This window comes from Dipodomys spectabilis, unplaced genomic scaffold (assembly GCF_019054845.1).
Source record: "Dipodomys spectabilis isolate Male_0828 unplaced genomic scaffold, ASM1905484v1 ptg000002l, whole genome shotgun sequence".
Lineage (NCBI taxonomy): Eukaryota > Metazoa > Chordata > Mammalia > Rodentia > Heteromyidae > Dipodomys > Dipodomys spectabilis.
In genome coordinates, this window is record NW_024870679.1 from 52,364,158 (window position 1) to 52,390,910 (window position 26,753).

At 50.9% G+C, this 26,753-nt stretch overlaps 1 protein-coding gene across 1 annotated transcript; it reads left to right on the forward strand.

Annotated features, from left to right (window-relative positions):
• The first annotated feature begins 1,197 nt into the window (after positions 1-1,197).
• Faah (fatty acid amide hydrolase) lies at positions 1,198-19,006 on the forward strand. The gene is made up of 15 exons (XM_042682085.1): positions 1,198-1,453; positions 9,173-9,286; positions 10,000-10,134; positions 10,304-10,437; positions 10,535-10,741; positions 10,961-11,001; positions 11,205-11,329; positions 12,736-12,861; positions 13,317-13,414; positions 15,062-15,161; positions 15,460-15,500; positions 16,278-16,317; positions 16,783-16,891; positions 17,389-17,534; positions 17,694-19,006. Exons 1-15 carry the CDS (start codon positions 1,262-1,264, stop codon positions 17,841-17,843), a joined length of 1,758 nt encoding a protein of 585 aa, XP_042538019.1. The 5' UTR covers positions 1,198-1,261; the 3' UTR covers positions 17,844-19,006.
• Positions 19,007-26,753: the final 7,747 nt, after the last annotated feature.

Sequence of the window (26,753 nt, forward strand, 5' to 3'; positions counted from 1 at the left end):
CTTAGCCTCCAGTGTGTCTTTCCCAAACCCTCCACACTGCCTTCTGGGAAACAATGATAAGATTGCATCAGCTCTGCCTAAAATAAAGTGATAATATTATAATATTTACTGGGTCCTCACAATGACTGAATAAACTTTAATATTAGTTTCCAACAATTCTGTGAGGTAGTCAATAGTGTTAAGCCACTTTTTACAGGTAAGGAAACTTAAGTAATGAGAGGTTAATTTTGGGCCTGGGTGTTGTCCATGAGCTCCTTTTGCTCAAGGATAGCACTTTGCCACTTGAATTACTGAGCCACCCCTGGCTTTTTCTGTGATTAATTCTGTGATTAATTGGAGATCAGCATAGCTCATACTTTCCTGCTCTGGATGACTTCCAACCTCGATCCTCCCCTGAGTAGCTAGGATTACAGGACTGAGTCACCTGCGGCCAGACTTTTTTTTTTTTGGGGGGGGGGGGGGGGTCGGGTCGTGGGCCTAAACTCTGGGCCTGGGCGCTGTCTACTACTCGAGCCACAGGGCCACTTCCGGCTTTTTTCTTTTTGCTTATGTGGTGCTGAGGAATCGAACCCTGGGCCTCATGCATGCAAGACAAGCGCTCCACCACTAAGCCACCTTCCCAGCCGCCAGACTCTTACCTATAATTAGCCACCAGAGGACTGGAAGTGGGGGGCAGCCCAAAGTGGTAGAGCACTAGTCTTGAGCTTTAAAGCTCAGGGACAGCGCCCAGGTCCTGAGTTCAGACCCCATACCCCTCCCCCCCCCCCAAAAAAAAGACAAAAAACAAAATCAGGAGATGTCTGCAGAGGTCAATAAGGACTTTAAGACTAGTCTATCCTGGGGGGGTGGGGGTGTCTGTCTAGGAGGCTTCAGCTAGGTCGTTCCCTGGAGGGAGTTGGGACTTGTGGGGTGCACGAGGGCGGGGGTGGGGGAGCGGGAAGGGCTGGGCCTGGCACCTGCCACTCCGCTGGCTGGCATCGGGTGGGTGCCCTACCAGCCCGGCTCGCTACTCCCCGGGACCCGAAGCTCCAGAGTGAGTGCAGGGTGTCAGCCCAGCGGGAGGCCGGCCTTGACCTTGACGGTTGCCGGCCGCCCACGTGGCAGCCGCTGCCGGGCAACGGCGCGCTCCCGCGCGGGCACGCGGCCGCCCCTCCCCGCGGCGGGCTCAGGATCCTGGGCGGTCCAGGCCGGGTTTTACAGCGGAGCGGTGCACTCTGTGCGCCACTTCGCCTTCTAGCAGCAGTCGGCGGGGCCGGGGACCATGCTGGCCGAGGCGTGGGCCGCGCTGTCGGGGGCGCCCGGGGCTGCCCTGCTTTGCTGCCTCGTGGCGGTCGCCGTGGTGCTGCGCTGGACCGGAGGGGGGACGGCGCGGGGCGCGGCGGCGCGGGCGCGGCGGAGGCAGCGAGCGGGCCTGGAGACCATGGACAAGGCGGCGCAGCGCTTCCGGCTCCAGGTGACCCTCCGGGCGGGGTGGACCTGGATTCGGGGAGCTGGGGACGGCCCGGCTCGCCGGGAGCGGGCGGGCGGGCGGGCCGCGCAGGTGTACACCGGCCCCCGACTTCTCCCTCCCTCATCCCTGCCCTGATGCCCTTTCTCTTGCTGAGCCCGATGGGCCGCCGGGAGGAGGAAGCCAAACTCGGCTGAGGCTATCGCCATACCGATCCAAGAGGAGCTTGGCTCTGAACCGATCAATCCCCATTGCTATCAGAACGCGGTAACGCGGCGCCGAGAACCAATGGGATGCTGGTGTTGACTCAGGGTGGAGGACTTTGGAATCGCCTTAGCACTTTGGAATGATATCCCGGGGCGTCAGGAGAGCTGGTTAACGTAGAGCTGGTTGTCCAACACCTCTCAAAACCCTCCCATGAGCAGACATTGTTCGAGCCTTTACTGGATGATCTGCAAACAAATTTGCTTTTTTGATTGCACCGTCTTGGATCTTATCTCTGTGTGTGTGTGTGTGTGTGTGTGTGTGTGTGTGTGTGTCTTGGATCTTATCTCTGTGTGTGTGTGTGTGTGTGTGTGTGTGTGTGTGTGTAGGAGGGAAAACTGGGGGAGCCAGAAAAAGTCTCTAGAAGAGGAGGCTTTCCCTTCAGGAGAACGAAACTCGAGCCCCAGTTAGAAGCCCAAATGCTGAAGAAGAGAAAGCTTGCTACTGTAGGCGTTTATAGGATCTGACACGTGGGAAGACTTCCTCCATGGTGGGGCTAGCAGGAATCAGGAGGCTATTCCTAGGTGAAAGGCAGGAAAATGATTTTTATTGAAAATTGCATTTAACAGGTGCTCAGCAGCAGCAAGTGATTTTTCGAGTTGGGGCAGAGCTGGAACTAGAACTCGGCCCTGTGCCACTCCCTAACTCAACGCATGGGAGAGACATTAGGGAGAATGTACCTTCGATGCCATGCCTAGCCTGTGTCGGGGAATGTGGGTGAAGTTTTGGCTGCCTGTAATTGTTTATGTTTATTCCACATCATCCTTAAGTCTTATTGATCAACCGATTGATTGGCTGATCGATTGAAATAAAAAATATGTCTTGAGCCAGGCACTGGTGGCTCACACTTGTAATCCTAGCTACTCAGGAGGCTGAGACCTGAGGATCAAGGTTCAAAGCCAGCCCAGGAAGGAAAGTCTAGGTGATTGTTATCTCTAATTGATCACAGAAAAAGCCAGAAGTGGAGCTGTGTTTCAAGTGGTAGAGCACTAGCCTTGAGTACAAAAGCTCAGGACAGCACTCAGGCCCAGAGTTCAAGCCCCAGGACTGGCAAAAAAAAAAGTAAAATAAAGTGGAGTCTATTCCGGTTATCAAGCTGTCTGGAAAGTCCATCCACAGATTTTGGGATTCTGTTTTCCCAAGTTGGAAGCGTCTCAGTGTTCAATCCAAACTGACCATTTTCTCTGCCTTCTGAGCACAGGTCCTTCACTTTCCAGCCTGCCCATCTCCCTCATGCTTCTTGTTTTTAGATCTTCTTTTTTAAGGTCATGGGGCTTGATCTCAAGGCCTGGATTTTGTCCTTGAGCTTGTTTTGCACAAGGTTAGCTCTCTACCCCTTTGAATCATAGCTCTACTTCCAGTGTTTTGGTGGTTAATTGGAGATAAGAGTCTCATAGACTTTCCTGCCTGGGCTGGGTTTGAACTGTGATCCTCATTTCAGCCTCCTAAGTAGCTAGGATTAGTTGGGCATCAGTGGCTTGTTCCTCTAATTGTAGCTATTCAGGAGACTGAGATCAGAGGATCGTAGTTTAAAGCCAGCCTGGACAGAAAAGTCTTATCTCCAATAAACTACTCAAAAAAGCTAGAAGTGGTGTGAAGAGCCTGGGCCTGAGTGATTACATCTTTAAGCCAGTAACCATCTTGTGAGATACGAGTCATAAAATTGACCATGAGCCTGACCTAGGAGTAACACAAAGAGAAACAATTCACAGGCAACTAGGGACATAAACAATTGTTGGAAAAACCACAGGAATTTCCTCCAGATGCATCAGTCAGGCACTGGGTGGCTGTGCTGGACATGGTGACCCAGTAGTCAGACAATTCTCATCAATAACAGTGTTAACCAATCATGTTTGCCCAGCTTAGCTTGTTTTAAATGTTAACCAATCATGTAGTTTCTCATGTAAAAGTTCCTTAAAGTTGTTTGTTCTATACTATAAAAACTGTGCTGATTCTTTGCTCTGGGCCGCTTAGCGTCACCAGTTACCGAGTGTGAGGAGGACCAAGCTCAAGCTTGCAATAAATGACTCTTTTGTCACTTACATTGATCTTGGTCTCTGGTGGTCTTCGGGGGGTCATGAGTCTGAGTACAACAGGTGCTGTGGCTCAAGTGGTAGAGTGCTAGCCTTGAGCACAAAGAGGTCCAGAGCTCAAGCCCCAGGACCAGCTAGAAGAACAAAAAAACAAAAATAAAACAAAACAACAACAAAACAGTAACTAGTATTACAGGTGTGAGCCACCCGTGGAGGGGCCCCCTGTTCTTTGGCTTAGCTTTCTCAGGGATCCTTGTGATGATCTTCAGCTGCTCTACCATGTCCACCTGAGTTCAGCCAGCTTCCAGCTCAGCATGGTAAGCTGGCACAAGAATCTCCCCGTGGTTTCTGCCTATAGGAGGGAACCTTTGTTGCAAGAAATCCATTTGGTAGGGCAGAGAGTTATCTTTCTGCAGGGTCTTCCCTCTGGACTAATTGCCTTTTTAAGAACTGAATTTTTTTTTTTTTTTTTTTTGGTCGGTCGTGGGGCTTGAACTCTGGGCCTGGGCGCTGTCCCTCAGCTCTCCAGCTCAAGGCAAGCGCTCTACCACTTGAGCTACAGCGCCACTTCCGGTTTTCTGGTGGTTTTATTGGAGATAGGAGTCTCACAGTCTCTCCTGCCCGGGCTGGCTTTGAACCGCGATCCTCAGATCTCAGCCTCCTGAGTAGCTAGGATTACAGGCGTGAGCCACCAGCCCCCGGCAAGAACTGAATTTTCTAAGGTAGATATTTTGGCTCTAGAACACAAAAAGCTTGCTGGGCACCTGGTGGTTCATACCTGTAATCCTAGCTACTCAGGAGACTGAGTTCTGAGGATTTCAGTCTGAAGTAAGCCTGGGTGGAAAAGTTTATGAGACTCTTACCTCCAGTTAATAACTCAAAAGCCAGAAGTAGAGCTATGGCTCAAGTAGTGGAATGCTAGCCAGTACCAGCATATGCTATGCTAGTACCAGCATATCATTCATACATACATACACCACATACATACCACAAAAAGCTGCTTCCTAGAGAGGAAGCCTGGCCTCAGACACCTAACTTGGTTCTCTCTCTCTCTCTTTTTTTTTTTTTTTTGGTCAGTCATGGGGCTCTAACTCTGGGCTGGGCACTGTCCCTGAGCTCTTCAGCTCAAGGCTAGTGCTCTATCACTTTAAGCCACAGCTCCACTTCTGGTTTTCTGGTAGTTAATTGGAGATAAAAATCTCATAGACTTGGGCTGGGAAGTTGGCTCAGTGGTAGAGCGCTTGCCTTGCATGCATGAGGCCTTGGGTTCGATTCCTCAGCACCACATAAGCAGAAAAAAAAAAAGCTGGAAGTGGCGCTGTGGCTCAAGTGGTAGAGTGCTAGCCTTGAGCTGAAGAGCTGAGGGACAGTGCCCAGGCCCAGAGTTCAGGCCCCACGACCAGACCAAAAAACAAACAAACAAAAAAAAGAATCTCATGGACTTTCCTGCCTGGGCTGGCTTTGAACTGCAATCCTCAGATCTCAGCCTCCTGAGTAGCTAAGATTATAGATGCGAGTCACATGTGCTCAACTTTAGTGTGGTTCTTTTTTTTTTTTTTTTAGTTGGTTGTGGGGCCTGAACTCTGGGCCTGGGCGCTGGCCCTGAGCTCTTCAGCTCAAAGCTAGCGTTCTACCACTTGAGCCATAACGCCACTTCTGGCTTTTTCTGCTTATGTGGTGCTGAGGAATTGAACCCAAGGCCTCATGCATGTAAGGCAAGCACTCTACCACTGAGCTACTTTTCCAGCCCTTAACTTAGTTCTTTTTTTTTTTTTTGGGTCCAGTCGTGGGGCCTGAACTCTGGGCCTGAGTGCTGTCCCTCAGCTCTTCAGCTCAAGGCTAGTGCTCTACAACTTGAGCCAGAGTGCCACTTCCAGCTTTTTTCTTTTTGCTTATGTGGTGCTGAGGAATTGAACCCAGGGCCTCAGGCATGCAAGGCAAGCGCTCTACCACTGAGCCACCTTCCCAGCCTTAACTTGGTTCTTTAAGAGGGAAAATTACCTATTGGATTTCTGGTGACTAGAAGCCAAACTGGCTAGAAGCATCTTGGTTTGTACAGTCAGCAAATAAGAAGTTTCAATTTCTCTAACTCTTTCCCCTTTTTTTCTTTGTCTCTTTTGAGAAGGTTCTCTACATGTTGCCCAGGCTAGTCTCTTAACACACCTCAAATGATTCTGCCTCAGATACCCTGATAGCTGATTATAGGAGTAAGTCACCATGCCTGGCTAAGAGGTGAGGGTCTTGATTCAAAAACTCTGTAGGTCTTTGAGGATGGGTAGAAAGTGAGCCTTCAAGCTGAACTCAGCCCAGCCTTGGGACCAGCTCTTCTTTAAGGCATCCTCTGGGTGTGAGACGTGAGCCTGTCTTAGCAGCCTTTCTTCTGGGACCTTCTCAGCTCAACACTGAATAGAAAGCAGGACCCTAGCTGCTAGAAGCATGTAAGTGTGTAGTACAGTCCCCTCCCCACCCCAGATGCCAGACAAAGCTGGGGGAGGGGAGGGGTGACACAACCTGAGCATCCCTGAGTCGCCACAGAATGGTTCCCTCCCATGCTCTGGAGCAACTCCAGAGGTGTGCTTCTGATAACTCCTGCCAGGGCCAACCATGGAGGCTTATCTGCAACAACCTTTCACCCATCCTTTTCACTTGTTCCACTTGGTTAGAGTAAGGGTTGCCAAAAGGAAACTTCCGTGCAGTTCAGGCAGAAGAGGGCTTATGGAGAGGGAGAGGGAGGAGCCAGTTGTGCTGGTTTCAGCACCAGATAGAGGCAGGAGGAGAGAGATTATATAGAGAAGGTAGAGGGAGGGGGTGTGGCCACACCTCAGGGGACCGCCCACTGCCCCAGGCTTGCCAATGGCATGGGTTACAGATGCTGGGTGGGGACTTCTAGGGTACTTGGAGAGAGAACCTGGGGAAGGCGCCATTTCTCCTGGGCAAACCTAACAGCCTCCCTAAATTGCAGGCAGAGACTCGAGGTAAGGCATTCCTGAGGAGAAATGCCCAGAACCCTGCGTTGCACATGTGGTGCTTGCACACCTGGATGCCTCTTTCAGCTCATGCACTCCCTTGGTAGAGTCCTGATGCTACTTCCTTCAACTGGAATTTTAGTGGAGAGGCCAAGCCAAATTGGGCTTTGCCCTTGTCTGGCCCTAGCACGAAAGGCACTCAAGAGGGGCAGGGCCTGGACAGGGCTGCAGTTAGGTTCCTTGTGTGTTCTAGGAGAAAGGGATGAGCCTGGATAAAGGTCTTGGTAGAGAGGTGGCCATTTTCCTGAGCTATTCAGAGAGCTTGGTGAGTGACATGGGTGCGTGAGGGAGGGAGGAGGCGCCAGGACTGATTCTCACCTGAACATCTGCAGAGAGGATCACGCACCTGCTTGGGGGAGATGCTGAGGAGGAAGAGCTGGGGAGGAAGAGCCATTGAGAGTGGGGTAGGTGAGGACCTCAGGGGGAAGGAAGGATGTGGTGGCTAGGGGCAGGTGACAGGAGTAGCTTCTGGTGAGCTGCGCCTCTGGGCTCACTTGTGTCAGGCTGGCTAGAGGCTCAGGGGGTGTTGGGTGTGTGGAGGGCCTGGAGAGAGTCAGGGCACTTGGGGGAGGGGCTAGGGAGAGGGAGTGGACAGGGAAAGTCTTACTCAACTTTTCCCTCTCATGGCTGGCACTCTATCACTTGAGTTACATGTCCACTTCTGGTTTTTTGCTGGTTAATGGGAGGTAAGAGATTTGTCTGCCTGGACTGGCTTTGAACTGTGATTCTCAGATCTCAGTCTCTTGAGTAGTTAGCATTATAGATGTGAGCAGCGCACTGGTTGCCGGGCTTCCACTTCTCTTTTTGAAACAGGCCTGGAACTTGCAATCCTTTTGCCTCAGTATCCCGAGTGCTGAGGTCTGCTGCTCAGCTAAGACAGTTTCCTCATGTCTACCACAGCAGTTCATCTGCTGGCTCACCTTACCATGACCTATGACTAGCTTGTTTACTTGCTTGGATGCTGGCTGTCTGAATGTAGGGACCTTATCTTATCGTTTACTTCTGAATGCTCTGCATTCAGAATGGCACAGTTTGCTGACTGACTAAATGAGCGAATGTCAGAGTTAGCAGTGGAGGAGCATGAGAGAAACCAGCAGAGTGTATCATCTGAAGAGAGCAGCCTGTGGCTTCAGCACCTCAGAATGCCTTTCTGAGCCCTGGAGGGAGAGAGAGAGTCAAGTATCTGTTGGATCTGACAACAGAAAGTCTCTGGTGACCTTGGCAGGAGTAGGGAGGTGGGGTAAACAGCCAGAACTGTGACTCTGTCTTCACTAATTGGTCCAGTACTCCTGGGGAGGAACAGCTAGGTGTTTGCAAGTCAGAGCCTCACCCCAGAGACCTGGAGCCTTGGAGGCCTGGCAGGCAGATGTGGGATGCCCAACTCTTTCAGAGAGCAGTTCCCTGCAGCTCTGCCCAGATGTGGCATCTAATAACAACCCTATTCAAATGCTTTCTTTTCTTTCTCTCATCTGGAAATCATATTTTTGTTTACCATATGTCTTCTTAAGTTTTCTATTAGAGAAATAGAGTGTTTGAATATTATACTCTTTAATTCTAGTTATAGCACAGCTAGTTATAGCTCACATTTTAAAACTCCTTATTTTAATTTCTCTATATAGTTTTCTTAAGCATCTTAACATTGACTTCTGCTATGCCCCACCCCTGCCCTGCTTAAGCTTGTGTGGGCGTGGCTTCTCGTTTGCTACTGGTTCCATGTTGGGTTTAGTTCTGGGTCCAAGGCAGGCACTGCATCCATGTCTGCAGAATGAATGTATAAGGTCTCCGTTTGGGCTATGCCTGCAGCACGTCCCTTCCAGGGGTTGAATGCAGGTAGGTGGCTGATAGGCAGGCTATGCAGGCAGCCAGAGCACTGCTGCTTGCCATCACGGTCTGGGGTGAGGTACTCTTTTGTTTCTTTATCTGTTCAATGGAAGTGATAGTAAGTATAATTTAATCAAAACATGGAAGGCATCCAGGCATGGTGCTGAAGGCCTGTAATCTCAGCTACTTGAGACAGGAGGATCTTGAGTTTAAGGCAACATAACTGAGACTTAATCTCAAAAACTAAACCCAAGTGCCTCAGCACAGTGCCTGGCATGGTAGGCAGCACTGATTGAGGTTGTTTGCAATGCTGCAGTAATCAGCCTTCCCCCTCCAGCCCCTGCAGCATGCCCCACCCACCTCTAGCAGGCTTCCAGAGGTGACATCTGCACCAGCCAGGAATGGCAAGGGTCCTGTCTCTGCTGTCAAGTTGTGGGTGGGCATGTCTGTCATGGGTTGGCATGTGGTGGTGAGCATCTGCTGGGTAAGGGTGGAGCCTGAGGGGTATGGGCTGCATGTGTCTGCTGCAGGTGTGGGAGCTTTTGGGGCGAAGGGGACTGATCAGAATGTGTTCCCTACAGAATCCAGACCTGGACTCAGAGGCGCTGTTGGCCCTGCCACTGCCTCAACTGGTGCAGAAGTTGAGCAGTGGGGACTTGTCCCCTGAGGCTGCCCTCTTCACCTATGTGGGAAAGGTAAGACCCTTGACCAGCGCCATCCTCTCTTCCCGCCTCCTCCTTCTCTTTGCATAGGCTGTGGGGAAAACATGGCCTGCTTAGGGCCATGGTGACCACAGTGCCAGGAACAAAGGAGCCAGAGCAGTGTGTGTGTGTGTGTGTGTGTGTGTGTGTGTGTGTGTGTGTGTGATTGTGGATCAAACCCAGAGTCATGTGCATGCTAGAAAAACACTCTACCACTGGAATAAATGGCTATTGTTGCTGTTGTTGTTGTTATTATTATTATTCTCTATGTAGCCCAAGCTGGCCTCAAATCCAAGATCCTCCTGCTTCAGCTTCCTGAGTGTTAGGATTATAAGCATGGGACACTATGTCCAGCAATTTTTATTTTACCACAGTTTAATAAGAAAAAGCTGGGTGCTGGTGGCTCATCCCTGTAATCCTAGCTAACTGAGGAGGCTGAAATCTGAGGATTAAGGTTCAAAGTCAGGCTGGGCAAGAAAGTATGTGAAATTATCACTAATTTACCACCAAAAAAAAAAAAAAAGCACCAGAAGTGGAGCTGTGATTCAAACAAAAGAGCATTATCCCTGAGCAAAAAAGTTCAGGGACAGCATCCAGGCCCTGAGTTCAAGCTAGGACAAGCACCAAAATAAATAAAGTAATAACTAATAAAAGTAAAGAAAAGAAAAAGAGGCCAGCTTTTTTCTTCTTATGTCCACATCCCCTAGGCCTGGGAAGTGAACAAAGGAATCAACTGTGTGACCTCTTACCTGGCTGACTGTGAGACCCAGCTGTCCCGGGCTCCGCGGCGGGGTCTGCTCTATGGGGTCCCTGTGAGCCTCAAGGAGTGCTTCCACTACAAGGTACTCCCTGCCCAGCATTGGGCTCCATCCTCCTTCTCGCCTAGCAGCCAGCCCTGTGGCCAGGGTTACTTGGGGCCCTCAGAGGAAAATAGCAGGTCCTGAGTTCCTGAGAGAGGACCAGAGTGGGCCGGAGCTTCTGGCTCCTCTTTATGTCCTTCCGTCCTCCCAGGGTCAGAACTCCACGCTGGGATTGAGCCTGAACGAGGGGGTGCTGGCAGAATGTGACAGCGTGGTGGTGCAGGTGCTGAAGCTGCAGGGCGCCGTGCCCTTTGTGCACACCAATGTCCCCCAGTCTATGTACAGGTTGGTCTTGGCTTGGGCCTCAGCAAGGTGAGGTGGGGGTGGCTGGTGGGCATTTGAGTTGATCTGACCTGGGCTAATCTGTTTCTGCTTCCTCCAGCTATGACTGCAGTAACCCCCTCTTTGGTCAGACCATTAATCCATGGAAGTCCTCCAAGAGCCCAGGAGGGTCGTCAGGGGGTGAGGGAGCCCTCATTGGGTCCGGAGGCTCCCCCCTTGGCCTAGGCACTGACATTGGAGGCAGCATCCGCTTCCCTTCATCCTTCTGTGGCATCTGTGGCCTCAAGCCTACCGGAAATCGCCTTAGGTATGGTAGGTTTGGGAAGCTTCTGAGCCCCTTGCTGTGTGATCCTGGCCTAGCCTCCAACCTCTCTGGGCTGCAGAGTTTGATGGGAGGAAGTGTTACCAGCCTTAGTCATGCAGGGTTCCTAGTTTCCAGTGCTGGGAGTTTGGAGCTGCCACACGCGCTTGGAGTGGGCAGAGGGTAGCCACTTCCAGTTTCCAACATCTTATGTTTCTTATCCAGCAAGAGTGGCCTGAAGGGCTGTGTCTATGGACAGGAGGCAGGTGAGGCTGTGGTCCCCTCTGTGCCCTGGTGGAGGGTGGTGGTGGTGGTGGTGGGCGTGACCTGATCCACCTCTGCCCCTGCTTCCCCGGTTGGCCATGTCTGACTGTCAGGCAACTCTTTGTCTTAAACTCCCGAGCCTTGACCCAGCCTGAGAACCCACTGGGGCCGTTGACCCTTCTTGTCCCCATTTCCTGCCCTACAGTGAAGCTCTCTGTTGGTCCCATGGCCCGGGATGTGGAGAGCCTGGCGCTGTGCATGCGAGCCTTGCTATGTGAGGACATGTTCCGTTTGGATCCCACCGTGCCACCCCTGCCCTTCAGAGAAGAGGTGAGCAGGGGTGGGTGTGGCTGAAGGGGTGTGGGCAGGCCCCAAGACCTCCTCTCCTGCAAACCCTAGGATCTGAAGCCAGGCTTCATTGCTATACCACAGTTTGCCACCAGGTGGCAGCCTTGCTTGGATTTGAAAATCTTCAGCTTTCCAGCCTTGCTGCTGGGAGTCAGGAGTAACTACTTTCAGTCTGAGAACTCCTTGGAAGAGAAGCCCTGTACCTGGGGTGTGTTTGTCTCCGAGTCATTAGCAGCCTTGATGACTGTCTCCTGTTCATTTCTCCAGCAGTACGATGCTTGGCATACAGGCCCAGTGAGTGGTAGACAAAGTGCTGGCTCCCCAAAACATCACAGAGACAGCCTGTTGGTCAGACAAAGTTGAGGTGGGGGAGTCTTTCCTCAACAGAACCTGAGCAGATTTCCTGCCATAGAGGGCAGGGAAGAGTGGGATCTAGCTTAGACAGGTCTTCTAATGTGAGTGTTGGCTGGGGTAAGGTAAAAATCACCAGCTAATAGTTAGGGATTGGGGACATAGAAAGGTAAGGCTCTGGAGGTACGAGGATCAAAGTCCTGGGGTGTCATTGTCCTTGGATGCTTTCTACAGAAGAATTGAAGACTGTTCAAGCATCAAGGAAGTTGATTGTATGTATAAAGTGTTTGGCAAAAGGCACACTAGATGGACCCAGACTGGAACACGTGCCCCATCAACGTGGTGTGTGAATTGTGTGATACAAGCTCTACTTCCTGCTCTGGTGTTTCTTTTTCCCATGCCTGCTTCTTGTCTCACCCCAGTAAATCCACCTTGAACGGGCTGAGGGACCATGGGCAGGAGAGTAGACCAGATGTTCCTGGTGGGTGGGGCAGGTGGGCAGCTTGGAGTAGGGTAGAGCAGGCTTTCCCTACTCAACCGATTAAACACTGCACCCTGAACTCCTTCCTTCCCAAGAGGGAGGAGAGCCCTGTCCAGAGGTCTGAACAGTTTGTCATAGGAGCAGGGCAGGTAATGAACTTTAGCTCAGGAGACAGAATACCTGAGTTCAGACCTAACCTTGTTACTCTGTATTGAGTGGCTGGTCAGGTCCCAATCACACTTGGGCTCCAGTCTCTAAGTAGTCCCAGTTTCTTCTTATGACCAGTGGGGATCTTCTTCCTTTTCTTGCCACTTCACTGTGAAGGTGTTTTATGAAGGGGACAGATATGGAAGGTCCTGGCCTTGGTCGTGGTCCATTTTTTTGGTGGGGGGAGGGGGAGGGAGAGAGGGGGGATGGTGTCAGAGGGATCCAGGTTGCAGCCTTGCAGCTCTGATTGAAGCTAAGTAGCTTTTCTGTCTCTAGGAGCTCTTCCTAGGCCATCCTTGTCTGACTCAGCCCTGCTCTGCCCTGCCCTGCCTCTTGTGTTTGCTCCCAGATCTACACAAGCTCCCGGCCCCTGAGAGTGGGATATTATGAGACTGACAACTATACCATGCCTAGCCCGGCCATGAAGCGGGCCTTGCTAGAGACCAAGCAGAGCCTTGAAGCTGCTGGCCACACGGTATGCTGGTGAGGGTTCAAAGTCCTGGTATCTCCTCTCCTCTAGGGAGAGGCTGCTTCCTCCAAGCCCCTCTCCTATTTAGTCATTTGTAACAAAAACCATGGCCTGGAGGAACCAGCATATGGAGGGGTGTCTAGGAATATTAGGGCAAGCGGTGGGTGGAGAACTCGGCCTGCACTAAGTGGCATATCAACACTGCATGAATGGGGGGGGGCACACGGCCATAAACAGAGGGTCTCAGGCCCCTGAGACTGTGGGACAGCTTTGTGTGTGATTCCAAATATCACTCATGAGGGCCATTTTACAGGTGTTTTTCATGACTCAGTAAAGCTGCCTTTGTGGCTCTTGTGAAAGCGACCATGCAGTGGGCAGGGTAGGTTTAGCCCTACTCTGGGCCACCAGGGAAGCATGAGGCCCCACACATACTGGGGCCTTTACGCTCTTACTCCCTGCAGCTGGTTCCCTTCTTGCCACACAACATACCCCATGCTCTGGAGACCCTGGCGACAGGCGGGCTATTCAGTGATGGAGGCCACACCTTCCTGCAGAACTTGTGAGTGCTGTTGGGCTTCAGGGTATGTGGTAGGATCAGAAGTGGCCTGGACCTGGAGAGAGCATGTGGCCGTATGACTCCTGGGATGGGCCGTAGTCACAGCCTTCAGGGCGCCGACCTCGCTCTTCTAGTGGTACGAGTTAGGCCTGGAGATAGCTCACCAGGGAGGCTTTGGGAAGGTGCCAGCCCAAGGCTAGCAAGGGGAGAATGGGTTTCACATTCCTAGCCCTACCTGAGCTGAACTTGTTTATGTGTGTTGCGCAGGGAGATAGGGACTTCAGGGGGTTTTCTTCTGTCTGGAAAGATCCAGGATCAAGGCAGGAGGATGGGGGATATGCATCAGGCTGTGGTTCTGGCTCTGTTTGGCCTGAGCCAAGTCTTTCTTTTTGAACAATTTTCTTAGTTTTCTCTACTGTGAAGAGGGAAGGTTGAAGAAAACTTTCTTTAAGGGACTTATCAGAGCTCATGTTTTTTTTTTTTGGGGGGGGGGTCGGTCATGGGGCCTGAACTCTGGGCCTGGGCACTGTCCCTCAGCTCTTCAGCTCAAGGCTAGCGCTCTACCACTTGAGCCACAGCGCCACTTCCAGCTTTTTTCTTTTTGTTTATGTGGTGCTGAGGAATCGAACCCAGGGCCTCATGCATGCAAGGCAAGCACTCTACCACTAAGCCACCTTCCCAGCCCCAGAGCTCATGTTTTAAAAAGCTTGTTTTTTTGTTTTTTTTTTTTATGCTAGTTCTGGGACTTGTGCTCAGATCCTGCGCACTGTCCCTGAGCTTTTTTTGCTCAAGGCTAGCACTCTACCACTTGTGGTACAAGTTTCGCTTCCAGCTTTTTTTGGTGCTTAAATGGAGATAAAAGTCTCACAGGCTTAACTGCCTGGGCTGGATTTGAACCGTGATCTTCAGATCTCAGCCTCCTGATAGCTAGGTTTGTAGGTGTGAACCACCAGCACCCAGTGTCTTTGGCTACTTTTTGTCATCAAGCTGTGGGGCAGCTTCACTCTTGCAGCCTTGCTCTATCACGGGCCCAGCCTGTGGTATCCCCCACTGCCAAGTATGGCGGGCTTCAGTGGAGGTGGCTACCTCTCACTCTGCCCTGGGAACGAAGCCCAAAGTTGGTCACTTGTGACTTCCTCCGTGATCTTGAGGCAAACGATGGGCAGCCCACTCCGAACAGTCCCACTTGAGCCTACAGGCTGGCATCAGTGCTGATGGGTACCTACCCAGCATGAAGCCTAGGCAGGAAAGTGTTGCCCTCAGTCCTTAAGACTCTGAGCTGGCTCTGCTGTAGAGGCAGATCCTGAGCAGCCTTGGGGCCTCCAGTGAGTGGAGTTCAGGCACAAAAGGGTACAAACATTGAAAGGAGGTTAATGGAGGTGCTGGAGACCAGCATTTACTGGGTTCTGGTGGCGGGGTGTGGAGGAGATATAAAAGGAACTGGCAGGATTGGGAATGGGGTGCAGTGCTAAGCAGGAAGCGGGGGGGGGGAGGATGAAAGTGCCTCCACTTGCTCTTTTTTTTGGGGGGGGTCCGGTCGTGGGGCTTGAACTCTGGGCCTGGGTGCTGTCCCTCAGCTCTTCAGCTCAAGGCTAGCACTCTACCACTGAGCCATCTTCCCAGTCCTCTACTCACTCTTTTATCTTCCAGTAAAGGTGATTTTGTGGACTCCTGCTTGGGAGACCTGATCCTAGTTCTGAAGCTGCCCGTATGGCTTAAAGGGCTGCTGTCCTTCCTGCTGAAGCCTATGGTAAGGGAACAAGTTATTTGAGGCGCTGGGCTGGGTAGAACCTGTAGGGTCCCCTATCCTGTGACACCTCATAGCCTCTGGCTCTTTGCTGCCTTCCTTACCCTCTTGGGTTAGGTGGGCATGGCTTCTTCTTCTCTCCACTCCTTCCCCAACTGCTCTCCTCCCCATCCCCTCCAGTTTTCAGACAACCTGCTTGCCAAAAGGGGTACACCCTGGGCCTTGGGGGACACAGGAGAAGGTGCGGGTGGCTGGCTGTGCCCCAAGCTGAGTCACTGATCCAGTGTCTGTTCCGGTGCAGCTCCCACGGTTGGCAAGCTGTCTCAGCAGCCTGAAACCTCGGTGAGTATCGATCCTGTGCCCAGATGCCTGGCCCTATTTTTCCCCAACCATTCTGAGTCTAGGTTGTTTCTGACAGGAAAAGCCCCAGGGAAGGAAGTTTCTGAGGTAGAAGTTGTTCAGGCAGGGGGCAACCTCTGAAGATGTTTTAGTAGGGTCCAGCTCTGGCTGGAAGGCAAGGGTTTAAGGAGGGAAGAAGATGACATTGGGCTTCAAGTATAGCTGAAGTGGTAGAGTTCTTGACTTGCAAGTACAAGGCCCTTAGTTCAATCCTCAGTACCACCCAGATGGGAGACCAGATGGGCAGAGAATAATGGTCAGGGAGGAGTTGGGCAGGGGTGGTAGGGATGGTAGATACCGGGGAAACATGGAAGACTTTTAGGGATCTGAATTGAACTATGCTGTTCTATCTGCTCTTTAGTGACTCATGCTGGAGAAGCAGGGTACAAATCATCTTATTCCCAGGCTGGCATTCTGTGGACTGTCCTTTTCTCACCCTCAGGCATTCAGGACCTTTGACAGCACTGTCGTTTCCTGTGTCCTAAGTAACAAAGAATCAGGCCTGGTCTAATACTACCTCTGCTCTGGAGTCACCAAGTGACTCGGCCTAAGTCTCTCTGGGGCCTGTGTTTCTCATGTGGCAGCAGGTCCTTGAACTGCTTGCTCTCAGCATTCCCATAGGGTGGAGGGAGATCTGGAAGTGGTGAGAATAGAGTGTATGACGCTGCTAATGCCTGTGGCTGTGGCTCTGGTCATGGTGACCCTACTCCCTCTGCCTAGGTCGGCTGCAAAGCTCTGGGAACTGCAACGTGAGATCCAGGTGAGGCCTGAGTCCCTACAGTAGGGCTGGGCAGAGTGTGAAAGTTGGAGTTGTTTACTTTTTCTTTGTCCTTTCTTTGTCCTGGTATTCTGGATGACCTGTCATTCCCCTCCCCCTCTCTGGATCACTGCTTGGACCCTGCTTTCTGACACTCATTTACTTCAGTGCCTGCCCTTAAGGGCTGATGAGCATGGCTCCTGCCCTGGCCATCTCTTTGCCCCTCTGGAGCTAACTATGGCCATGCAGTGCATGGCTCCCCCTTGGCAGGAAGTCACATCAGTAGTTTAGGTGGAGGTTGATTATAATGATATCCCTTAAAAGCGATGTTGCCGTCCCGCCCTGAGGACCTCCATTCCTTGGGCTGGTAGCAGGTACTAGGGCCATAGCCACTCAGCCATTGTCTCTGCTCCGGACATGGTGGGTGTGAGTGCCTTCCCTGGCACAGGTGGGTGTCCCCTCCCTCAGGTGTACCGCAGCTCCGTGATCACTCAGTGGAGAGCACTGGACCTGGATGTGCTGCTGACCCCTATGCTTGGCCCTGCTCTAGACCTGAATGCTCCAGGCAGGGCCCCAGGTGAGCCCTCAAACACTCCTGCCCCTCCTCTTCTATGAGTTCTGCTCATGCCTGGTGGAGTTTCTGGGAAGTAGAGGAGAGGGAGCCCACCCCTGGGGGAGCACCAAGCCCTTTGTGGAGGGGTGGGGCATCACAGGGGAGCAGGGATGAGATGAGAGATATTGGGATGTCCTGGGAGGGAAGCCCTATTCAACTTGGGGATCTTGAATTAGAGAGTCTGTAGTTTGGGGAAGTAGGCTTTGAATCTAAATGATACTTGGGTAAGTCAAGAGAAAAACAGTATTCCAGGTGGGGAAACTACATTGGTGAAGCACAGGAGAAGAATCAGTGGATCTTTCAGAGATCCTAGGCTCTGTCACTCAAATCTCAGCCTGGGGAGTAGGCTTTTCCTGGCCGTGGGCAGATTGCCATTTTGAAGGGAGGGTAATGGTGGCTCGGAGAGGACAATGGGCCTGGCAGGTGGCAGAGTGTGCTGCAGCTGCAGTGCTGGGTTCCAGGGGCTGTCAGTTACACCATGCTGTACAACTGTCTGGACTTCCCTGCCGGGGTGGTACCAGTTACCACGGTGACAGCCGAGGATGATGCCCAGATGGAACACTATCGGGGATACTTTGGCGATATCTGGGACAAGATGCTGAAGAAGGTAAAGCTTGCTCACCTTCCAACTCACGCCCTTCCTGCCTGCTCCCCGGCCCCCCTCAGCTGTCATGGGCGGGCCTCACCAGCCTTCCAGCAAGCCCCAAGCCTGTGGCAGCCTCTGTGCCCCCAGTCCTCAGTGCCTCGCCATCTGTGTTCCCTATAGGCCATGAAGAAGAGTGTGGGGCTGCCTGTGTCCGTGCAGTGTGTGGCTCTGCCCTGGCAGGAAGAAATGTGTCTGCGGTTGATGCGGGAGGTGGAGCAACTGATGACCCCGGAAAAGCGACTTTCTCCTCAGGAACACCTGCCTGCCTAGCTCCAGGCAACCTGGATCCCACATACTCCGTGGTCCAGCCTAGTTAGGCCACATTGCCACCCCACAAGCAAATGTTCAGCATGGGGAAAGGCTTCCATGCCCATCACCCTGACCCTCCTCTCCCCAAATTCTGGACCTTGCTCCCCTCTCCGACCCCTTACCCCATGTGACAGCCAGTACTATGACATGGGCTAAGGCCCACCAACAGTGAAGAATCAGTTCCTTGTCTGTGCACTTTCTGGATGTTGCCATTCGGCTGCTGGGGGGCTGGACCTGTTGGGAGCAGGGCTCTTTTCTTGCTGGGCATTAGCCTGTTTGTCCTGAGCACTGTCCCTGTTCTTTCTTGCTTTGCTCCCTTTCTCTGCCAACAGTGCCCTTTTCTGCTTTTGCATCACTCAACCCATTGAGGCCCAGCTTAGATCTTCCTCCAGAAGGTCTGCTGTCTTTCCTTTAGGCTATTTCCTGGCAGCCAGTAGTTTGTGTGATGCTACCTGAGCACACTTGCTCTCCCCAATGGCTACATCTTTGTCTTCTATGGACTGCAAAGGGTCAGGAACGTGCCTGAATGGGCTGGGGTGTGGGGTATGGGGTGAAGAGTTGAATGGACACAGCTGGCTCTAAGCTGGTGCTGTTGGGCAGAGAAGAGCTGGAGACAAGACAGTCATTTGACAGCATCTCACAGAGCCCACTGAGTCCGGATTGCTCTGGGAAGGCATCCTGGAGGAAAAGGACCTGTGTTGAAACTAGAAAATTCCTAGAGATTGAGATAAGAAATACTAAAAAAAAAAAAAAAAAGGCATTCCAAAAAGAGACAGTTTTCCCAAAGACTATGGTGATGGCAAGCATGTGGAATTGGTAGAGCGGAAGCAGAAATACAGGAGAGGCCAGATCAAGATGAACTTGGGGTCAGGAACTTGAACTCTTGTCTCATGGGAGATGAGGGCATTTGTAGGATCATGCACATTGGAGGAGCAAAGCGAAGGACATTGGGCCATGATTTGTAATCTACAGAGAGGCTGAGGTACTTGCCCAAGATTGAGAGGGGTTGTTTGGAACTGTTTTGGATTGGGATGGAGGTCAATTTGTGTCCTGTCCAGTCTGTCAGCTAACCTCTCACTGGACTGCATTGCCTGGTGAGTAAAAGGCAGTTAGTTTGTCATGGACTCTGGGTTTTTTTTTGGCGGCGGGGGGGGGGGGGGAGGTTCCTCTTTACATCTCTGGGGAGCTGGTAATATGTCAGTACCTAAGTCCTGGGGACAAGACAGCCCCTTGGCTCCTACCTGGCCTGATTTACAATCTCTCTCTCTTTCTCTCTCTCCCTCTCCCCCATCTCTTCTTTCCTTTCCTTCCCTCCCTCCCTCTCTTCCTCCTTCCTTCCTTCCTTCCTTCCACTCTCCTCCCTCCCTCCCTCCCTCCCTCCCTTTCTCCCTTCCTCCCTGCCTGCCTGCCTGCCTGCCTTCCTTCCTTCCTTCCTTCCTTCCCTTTCTCCCTCCCTCCCTCCCTCCCTCTTTTTCTTTTCTATTCTATTCTTTTCTTTTCTTTTTTTTCCCCTTTAGTTGTGGGGCTTGAACTCAGGGCCTGGCACCGTCCCTGAGCTTTTTTGCTCAAGGCTAGCATTCTACCATTTTGAGACATAGGGCCACTTCTGGTTTTCTGGTGGTTAATTAGAGTCTCATGACGTTCCTGCCTGGGCTGGCTTCAAACCATGATCCTCAGATCTCAGCTTCCTGAGTAGCTAGGATTACATTCTTTACAGAGCAAATTGTCTTCCAGGCTGATTTTCCTTCCCTGGAAGTGCTGTGTGCTCCAGGAAGTGGTATATGCCTCTCGGTATATGCCACGGGGAACCTGCGCTATCCACCAGTGTTGTCTGTGTCTGGAAGGAGCCCATCTCAGGCAGACACCTCAGGCCTCATACCTTGGAGCTGACTCAGGAACCTGACATTGGGACATTTAGATTGAGACAATGTTGCCCTCATTCTTCCTGAGTGCTGTTGTAATTTTGCCTCTTATTCCATAGGCCCACCTCCCATCGGCCCTGGCCTCCTCCTTTTCCTGCTCCATTTCTCTTTCAGCTCCTGTACCCTTGTGCTTTCAGCTTGAAGCTGTGGAGTGGCTATGCTGCTCCTTCATCTCTTTCCTGGTTCATTGGTTCATCCTTGGACCCTCAGCATGGCCACATCTATCTGGCCCTTTGCAGAGTTGAAATGGAGATCAGTATGAACCAAGTTTGGCTCCCAACCTGGGTCAAGTTGACACAAACGTACCTGTTTTCTGGTGATCAGGGCTGGAGGGAAAGATCAGTGCTGGGGGTGGCTGGGTGGGGGAGGAGGGGACAGTTACTGAGGCACCTGCATCTACTGTGTTACATCTTCACCATTATGCACCTAGCCAGGCCACTTGTCCCATGCAGATGCTGTGCAAGCTTCCTAGCAGGGTTCCCTGTTTCCATCTTCCTTACCAGTCCCCAGATCCATTCTCTATATAGAAGTGTGTGATCTGATCCTCCAACGGTGTAAGTCAGATTAAGTTACTTCCTTTTTAAACCTTTGCAAGGGTCAACAACCAGCAGCCACAGATAAAATCTATTTCCTTATATCTTACAACTCTGTGGGATGTGGTTCTTGCCTGCCTCTCCAGCCTCATGTTAGGGGTCTCTTTCTTTCATTCCCTGTGCTCTAGCCACATGAGTATCTTTGGTTTCTTGAGCATCTCAACTCAAGCTGGTCCTTTATTTATTTATTTATTTAGATCAGTTGTGGGGCTTGAACTTAGGGCCTGGGTGCTGTCCCTTGAACTCTTTCGCTCAAGACTCGTGCTCTACCACTTAGAGTCATAGCTCCACTTCCAGTTTTCTGGTGGTTAATTGGAGATAAAGTCTCACTGCCAGGGCTGGTTTTGACCTGTGATCCTCAGATCTCATCCTCCTGAGTAGCTAGTATTATAAATGTGAGCCACCAGTGCCCAGCTAAGCGGTCATTTAATCATAGCTTTAGTGTTGGGTGTTACTTTCTCTTAATTACCTGCTGGTAAAGCAGCCTCCTCTGTCACTTGTGTGTGTGTGTGTGTGTGTGTGTGTGTGTGTGTGTGTGTGTGTGTGTATACACCACTGGGGTTTGAACTCTGGGCCTCACACTTGCCAGGCAGGTGCTCTGACCGCACTTAAAGTCTTTAATATAACCTGTGCCAAAGGCAGACTCGTTGCTCTGATGTCCAAGGCCGTGTTCTACCTGATTGGTATATGACAGTCTCAGCTCCTCTCCTTCCCAGTGCCACATCGGGGTCACCCCGCATTCAGGCAGCTCTATCTATGCACAACTCTGTGTACTGTGTGCCTCTCCAATCTCCATGCACCACACCCGGAATATTCTTTGTCTTTTTTGTGTGTGTGCCAGTCCTCAGGGCTTGCCCCTGAGCTTTTTTTGCTCATGGCTAGTGCTTTACTATTTGAGCACAGCTCCACTTCTGGTTTTCTGGTGGCTAATTGGGCATAAGATTCTCCTAGATTTTCCTGCCCAGGCTGGCTTGGAACCTCGATCCTTAGATCTCAGTCTCCTGAGAGATGGCCACTGTATTTTTATTCATGAACAGATTTGGCCCTTCTTGATTACTTTGTTATCCTCCACAAGGAGTTTCTCAGCCTGTTCCTGGTCCTCCAACCTTTTTGCCCATATCTGATCTAGTGCTATAATTTTGATTAGTGTCCACAAGGAAAAATAGCTCTCAGTCTCTATCCAACCTAGAACTTTTTTTTTTTTTGGGGGGTCCAGTCGTGGGGCCTGAACTCTGGGCCTGGGCACTGTCCCTCAGCTCTTCAGCTCAAGGCTAGCGCTCTACTACTTGAGCCACAACGCCACTTCTGGCTTTTTTCTTTTTGCTTATGTGGTGCTGAGCAATCGAACCCAGGGCCTCAGCATGCAAGGCAAGCGCTCTACCACTGAGCTACCTTCCCAGCCCCTAACTTAGAACTTTTTCCTGTCCTATAGATCTCCATCCACTTACTTTCTCCATACCTCCAAATCTTCTTTCCTCCCTCCCTCCATACCATAAACATTAAATTCCCCCCACAGTATGCTCCAGTTAACAAATCAGAAATAGTTCCTACTTGAATATAGCTTTTGTTCCATCGGAAAATACATAATTACCTCAAAACATGTCATAAATATAAGAAAGTTAAGTCTTGAGTATTATGTCAATAAACCCAGTGAGACTTGATGGGACCTGTGTACAAAGCTATCAAGGGATGCTTCCTGGACAAGGAAACATCACAGAAGTCAAGCAATGGCTGTGTTTTAAGACAAGAGAGCTGGGCGCTGGTGGCTCACGCCTGTAATCCTAGCTACTCAGGAGGCTGAGATCTGAGGATCTCGGTTCAAAGCCAGCCTGGGCAGGAAAGTTCCTGAGACTCTCATCTCCAATAAACCACCAGGAAAGCAGAAGTGGCATGGTGGTGCAAGTGGTAGAGCGCTCGCCTTAAACTGAAAAGCTGAGGGACAGCACCCAGGCCCAGAGTTCAAACCCCACAACCAAAAAAAAAAAAAAGACGGGAGTCAAACACTCAAGAAGCTCCTGGGGTGACCTGGACCCAAGACAGAGGAGAGAGTAGAACTTAAGAATCTTGGATGGGGGGGGGCGGTTGGGAATGTGGCTCAGTGGTAGAGTGCTTGCCTTGCATGCATGAGGCCCTGGGGTTCGATTCCTCAGCACCACATAAGCAAAAAGAAAAAGCCGGAAGTGGTGCTGTGGCTCAAGTGGTAGAGTGCTAGCCTTGAGCTGAAGAGCTGAGGGACAGCGCCCAGGCCCAGAGTTCAGGCTCCACGACCGGACCCCCCCACAAAAAAAAAAAAAAAAAAAGAATCTTGGATGGGAGCCGGGCACTGGTGGCTCACGCCTGTAATCCTAGCTACTTGAGAGGCAGAGTGAGATCTGAGAATCATGGTTCAAGGCCAGCCCAGGCAGAAAAGTCCATGAGACTCATCTCCAATGAACTACTAGAAAACCGGAAGTGGCGCTGTGGCTCAAGTGATAGAGCGCTTGCCTTGAGCTGAAGAGCTGAGGGATAGCGTCCAGGCCCAGAGTTCAAGCCCCACAACTGACAAAAAAAAAGAGGCAGTTGCCATGGAAATAGATTAGAGAGGATCTTTTCCCCTACAGTGGAGAGGCTTAGCATGTCCAGTGCCAAGAGGAAGAGATGTGTGGAGCAGGGAGACAGGTAAAGGCAGGAGTGGAAGGCGACACCCACTATCTTTACTTCACTGAACAATTATCAGGCACCTACTCTCTGTCAGACATGTTGCAAAAGATCCTTGTATTGATGACATTTCTAGGGAGGGAAATAAGCCGTGAACATGAACGCATAGACATGTTACTTTCTACACCTAAGTGTGATGAAGTGCAGGGGAGGGATGTGGTAACCCAAGGAAAGCTAAGATGCAACACCTAGGTGCTATGAGATACGGGCCAGCTGCCACATGGACTGGAGAGCTGGGGGCATCTAGAAGTAGCTAGGTCAGTGAGACTGGAGCAGGGCTGGGGAGAAAGGAAGGAGAAACAACCCCCCACCCCAAGATGGTAGAAGGATGAGAAGGAGGGACATGAAGACAAACAGAGATGGAACCTGGGATTTGCTGTGTGGCTTGGAGGGTATGACAACCCCTCTCTGGGCTTTGGCCTCCCCAGCTGCTGGAAGAAGGGAGGGCTCATGATATTTTAGGGTCCCTGGCTTTACTTAACAGTGTCAGACTCCTCTGGGAGTCCCAAGGGTGGGGGTTGGGGTTAGAGCCCGAAGTGCAGTCCCTTGCTCTGGAGATCCTGAGCGTCCTCTGCTGTCCCCTGGATGGTGATTGATGGCCCCAATGGGCGGTTTCTCTGCCCAAGCTGCCGCAGTTACTGAGAACGTGTATTAATATTAATTGGGGCTAATTAGTTGGATAAATCAATCTGCCCCCAGAGAGCAGCTGCCCCTCCCTGGTTGATGAGGAGGAAGCCGGGGCTAATGGGGTCGCTGTGGCAAATCAGCATGATGGGGGGGGGGGGGGTTGTGAGCGTGTGGAGTCCCATCTGTGGACAGTGGCCGCTTAGGTGCCTTTACGGTGACTGAGGGTCTGGTCGTATGTATCTCCTGCTGCTGTTTCTTTGTGTTGTGATTGGGTGCCTGTCTGGTGGTGTGTGTGCTTGGCTGGGTGTGCATATGTGTTATTACTGGGTGAAGTACATACATCCTGATATGTGTGGCAGAGTGGGTACATGTGAGGTTCTGTGTCAGATACATGGGGACAGTGGGTTCTGTGTGGGTCTGGGCATCTGGTTGGTGCACATGTGGGCATCTGAGACCTAAAGCTACCAGCTGGGTCCCCAAAGTGGGAGGGGAAATCTGTTTGGCTGGAGAGGTGGAGGGGGTAGGAGTGAAATCACCCATGGGGTCTCCTGGATCCTAGCTGCAAGCTTCTTGTCTGTTTGGACTTCATTTGCTCCTCAGCAGAGCCTCATAGGCTGCCCTGACAGCCTCAAGATCTTAGGTATCCAGCTTTCTATCTCAGGGAAGAGGAAAGTGGAACCACAGGTCAAACCCACACAGGTCGCTGGCAAACCAACAGGGTTCTCAGTTCAGTTTAGCAAAATTTCATAGAACTCAGTCAAACCACCAAAGAAGCGCCTCCAAGTTTTTCCTTGTGCTGGAACCCTGGGGACCAAGGCATTGTAAAGATGCATCTGAAGGCCGGGCGCTGGTGGCTCACGCCTATAATCCTAGCTACTCAGGAGGCTGAGATCTGAGGATCGCGGTTCAAAGCCAGCCCGGGCAGGAGAGACCGTGAGACTCCTATCTCCAATAAACCACCAGAAAACCGGAAGTGGCACTGTAGCTCAAGTGGTAGAGCGCTCGCCTTGAGCTGAAGAGCTGAGGGACAGCGCCCAGGCCCAGAGTTCAAGCCCCACGACCGACAAAAAAAAAAAAAAAAGATGCATCTGAACCAGATTCATTGGTCTAACATTAGGCCCAAATTCTTAGAAGGTAGAACTAGAAGGATTGCTTGAGCCTAGAAGGTTAAAGGCATGCCTTAGTTGGGCGCCAGTGGTTCACACATGTAATCTTAGCTACTCAGGAGGCTGAGATATGAGAATCATGGTTTGAAACCAGCCAGGACAGGAAAAATCCACGAGACTCTTTTTTTTTAATTTATTGAGATTAAGTGATTATTTAAATTTCACAATACTGTGGGGTAGTGGTACTTTGCTAAAGTCACAAATCCTTTTTAACCTTCACAAGGCAAATTGTCATTATCATGGTCTATAAAGCTCTACAAACTTTGACAATACAACTATTTCTTCCAAGTAGGGTGACATGTACATTTCTTTCCTTTTGCTTAGTGTAAGCTGTTCCCTCTTTCCCTCTCAAGTCTTCCCTCCCATTGCTGTCTTTGAGTTTCTTAGTTCACTTTCATCAATGTCTAGTGCAGCGGATGGGCCCCTCTGCCGTATTTTTTTCCCGTTTCCCTCTGATTCTGTGCCCTCCTCCTAGCTTCCCTCATACGTGCACATGTATACATCATATGTGGGGTCAAGAACATAGCATCATCTAAAAAACAATATGACAAATTAAGAAGAGGTCCTTTGTTTCTTGAGTCCTGTTTATGAGTCTCTTATCTTTAATTAAACTCCAAAACAACTGCCAGAAGTGGAACTGTGGCTCAAGTGGTAGAGCATTAGCATTCAGCAAAGCTCAAGACCGTGCCCAGGCTCTTGAGTTTAAGTCCCAGGACTGGCACCAAAAAAGAAAAAGAAAAAAGAAAAAGTGGGGCTAGGAATGTGGCTTAGTGGTAGAGTGCTAGCCTTGAGCAAAATGTTCAAGGACAGTGTGCAGGCCCTGAGTTCAAGCCCTAGAACTGACAAAAAAAAAAAAAAAGCAACTCCAACATTTTATCTAGACTTGTCTTGAAGAATTCCCTAGTCTGTCTAGGGGCTGGTGGCTTATACCTGTAATCCTAGTTGCTCAGAAGGCTGAGATTTGAAGAATGAGAAGATCGAGGTTCAAAGCCAACTCGGGCAGGAAAGTCAGTAAGACTCTCATCTCCAATTAAGCACTAAAAGAAACTGGAAGTGGACTGTGAAGCTAAAAGTGGTAGAGTTCTAGCTTTAAGAACAAAGCAGGTCAGGGACAGCACCAGGCCCTGAATTCAAGTCTTATGATCTTAAAAAAAATGAAAGGGCTGGGAAGGTGGCTCAGTGGTACAGTGCTTGCCTCCCATGCATGAGGCCCTGGGTTTGAATCCTCAACACCATATAAACAGAAAAAGCCAGAAGTGGTGCTGTGACTCAAGTGGTAGAGCACTAGCCTTGAGCTAAAGAGCTCAGGGAGAATGACCAGGCCCAGAGTTCAGCCCCACAACCGACAAACAAAAAAATAATAAAAAAAATTTTAAAAATTAAAAGAGGGCTGGGCACCAGTGGCTTACACCTGTAATCCTAGCTACTCAGGAGGCTGAAATCTGAGGATCACAGTTCAAAGCCAGCCCGAGCAGAAAAGTCCATGATACTCTAATCTCCAATAAACCACAAGAAAACCGGAAATGGTGCTGTGGCTCAAGTGGTAGAGCGCTTACCTTGGCTGAAGAGCTGAGGGACAGTGCCAGTGCCTAAGCCCAGATTTCAAGCTCCACAACCAAAAAAAAAAAAAAGACGGTCTGGGAATGTGGCTTAATGGTAGAGTGCTTGCCTGGGTTCAATTCCTCAGCACCATATAAACAGAAAATGCCAGAAAATGGCACTGTGGCTCAAGTGATAGAGTGCTAGTCTTGAGCAAAAGAAGCTCAGGGACAGTGCTCATGCCCTGAGCTCAAGCCTCAGGACTGTCAAAAAAAAAAAAGAATTTTCCAGTCTAGGTGGGATGTGGTAGAGACATAGCTGTGGAAG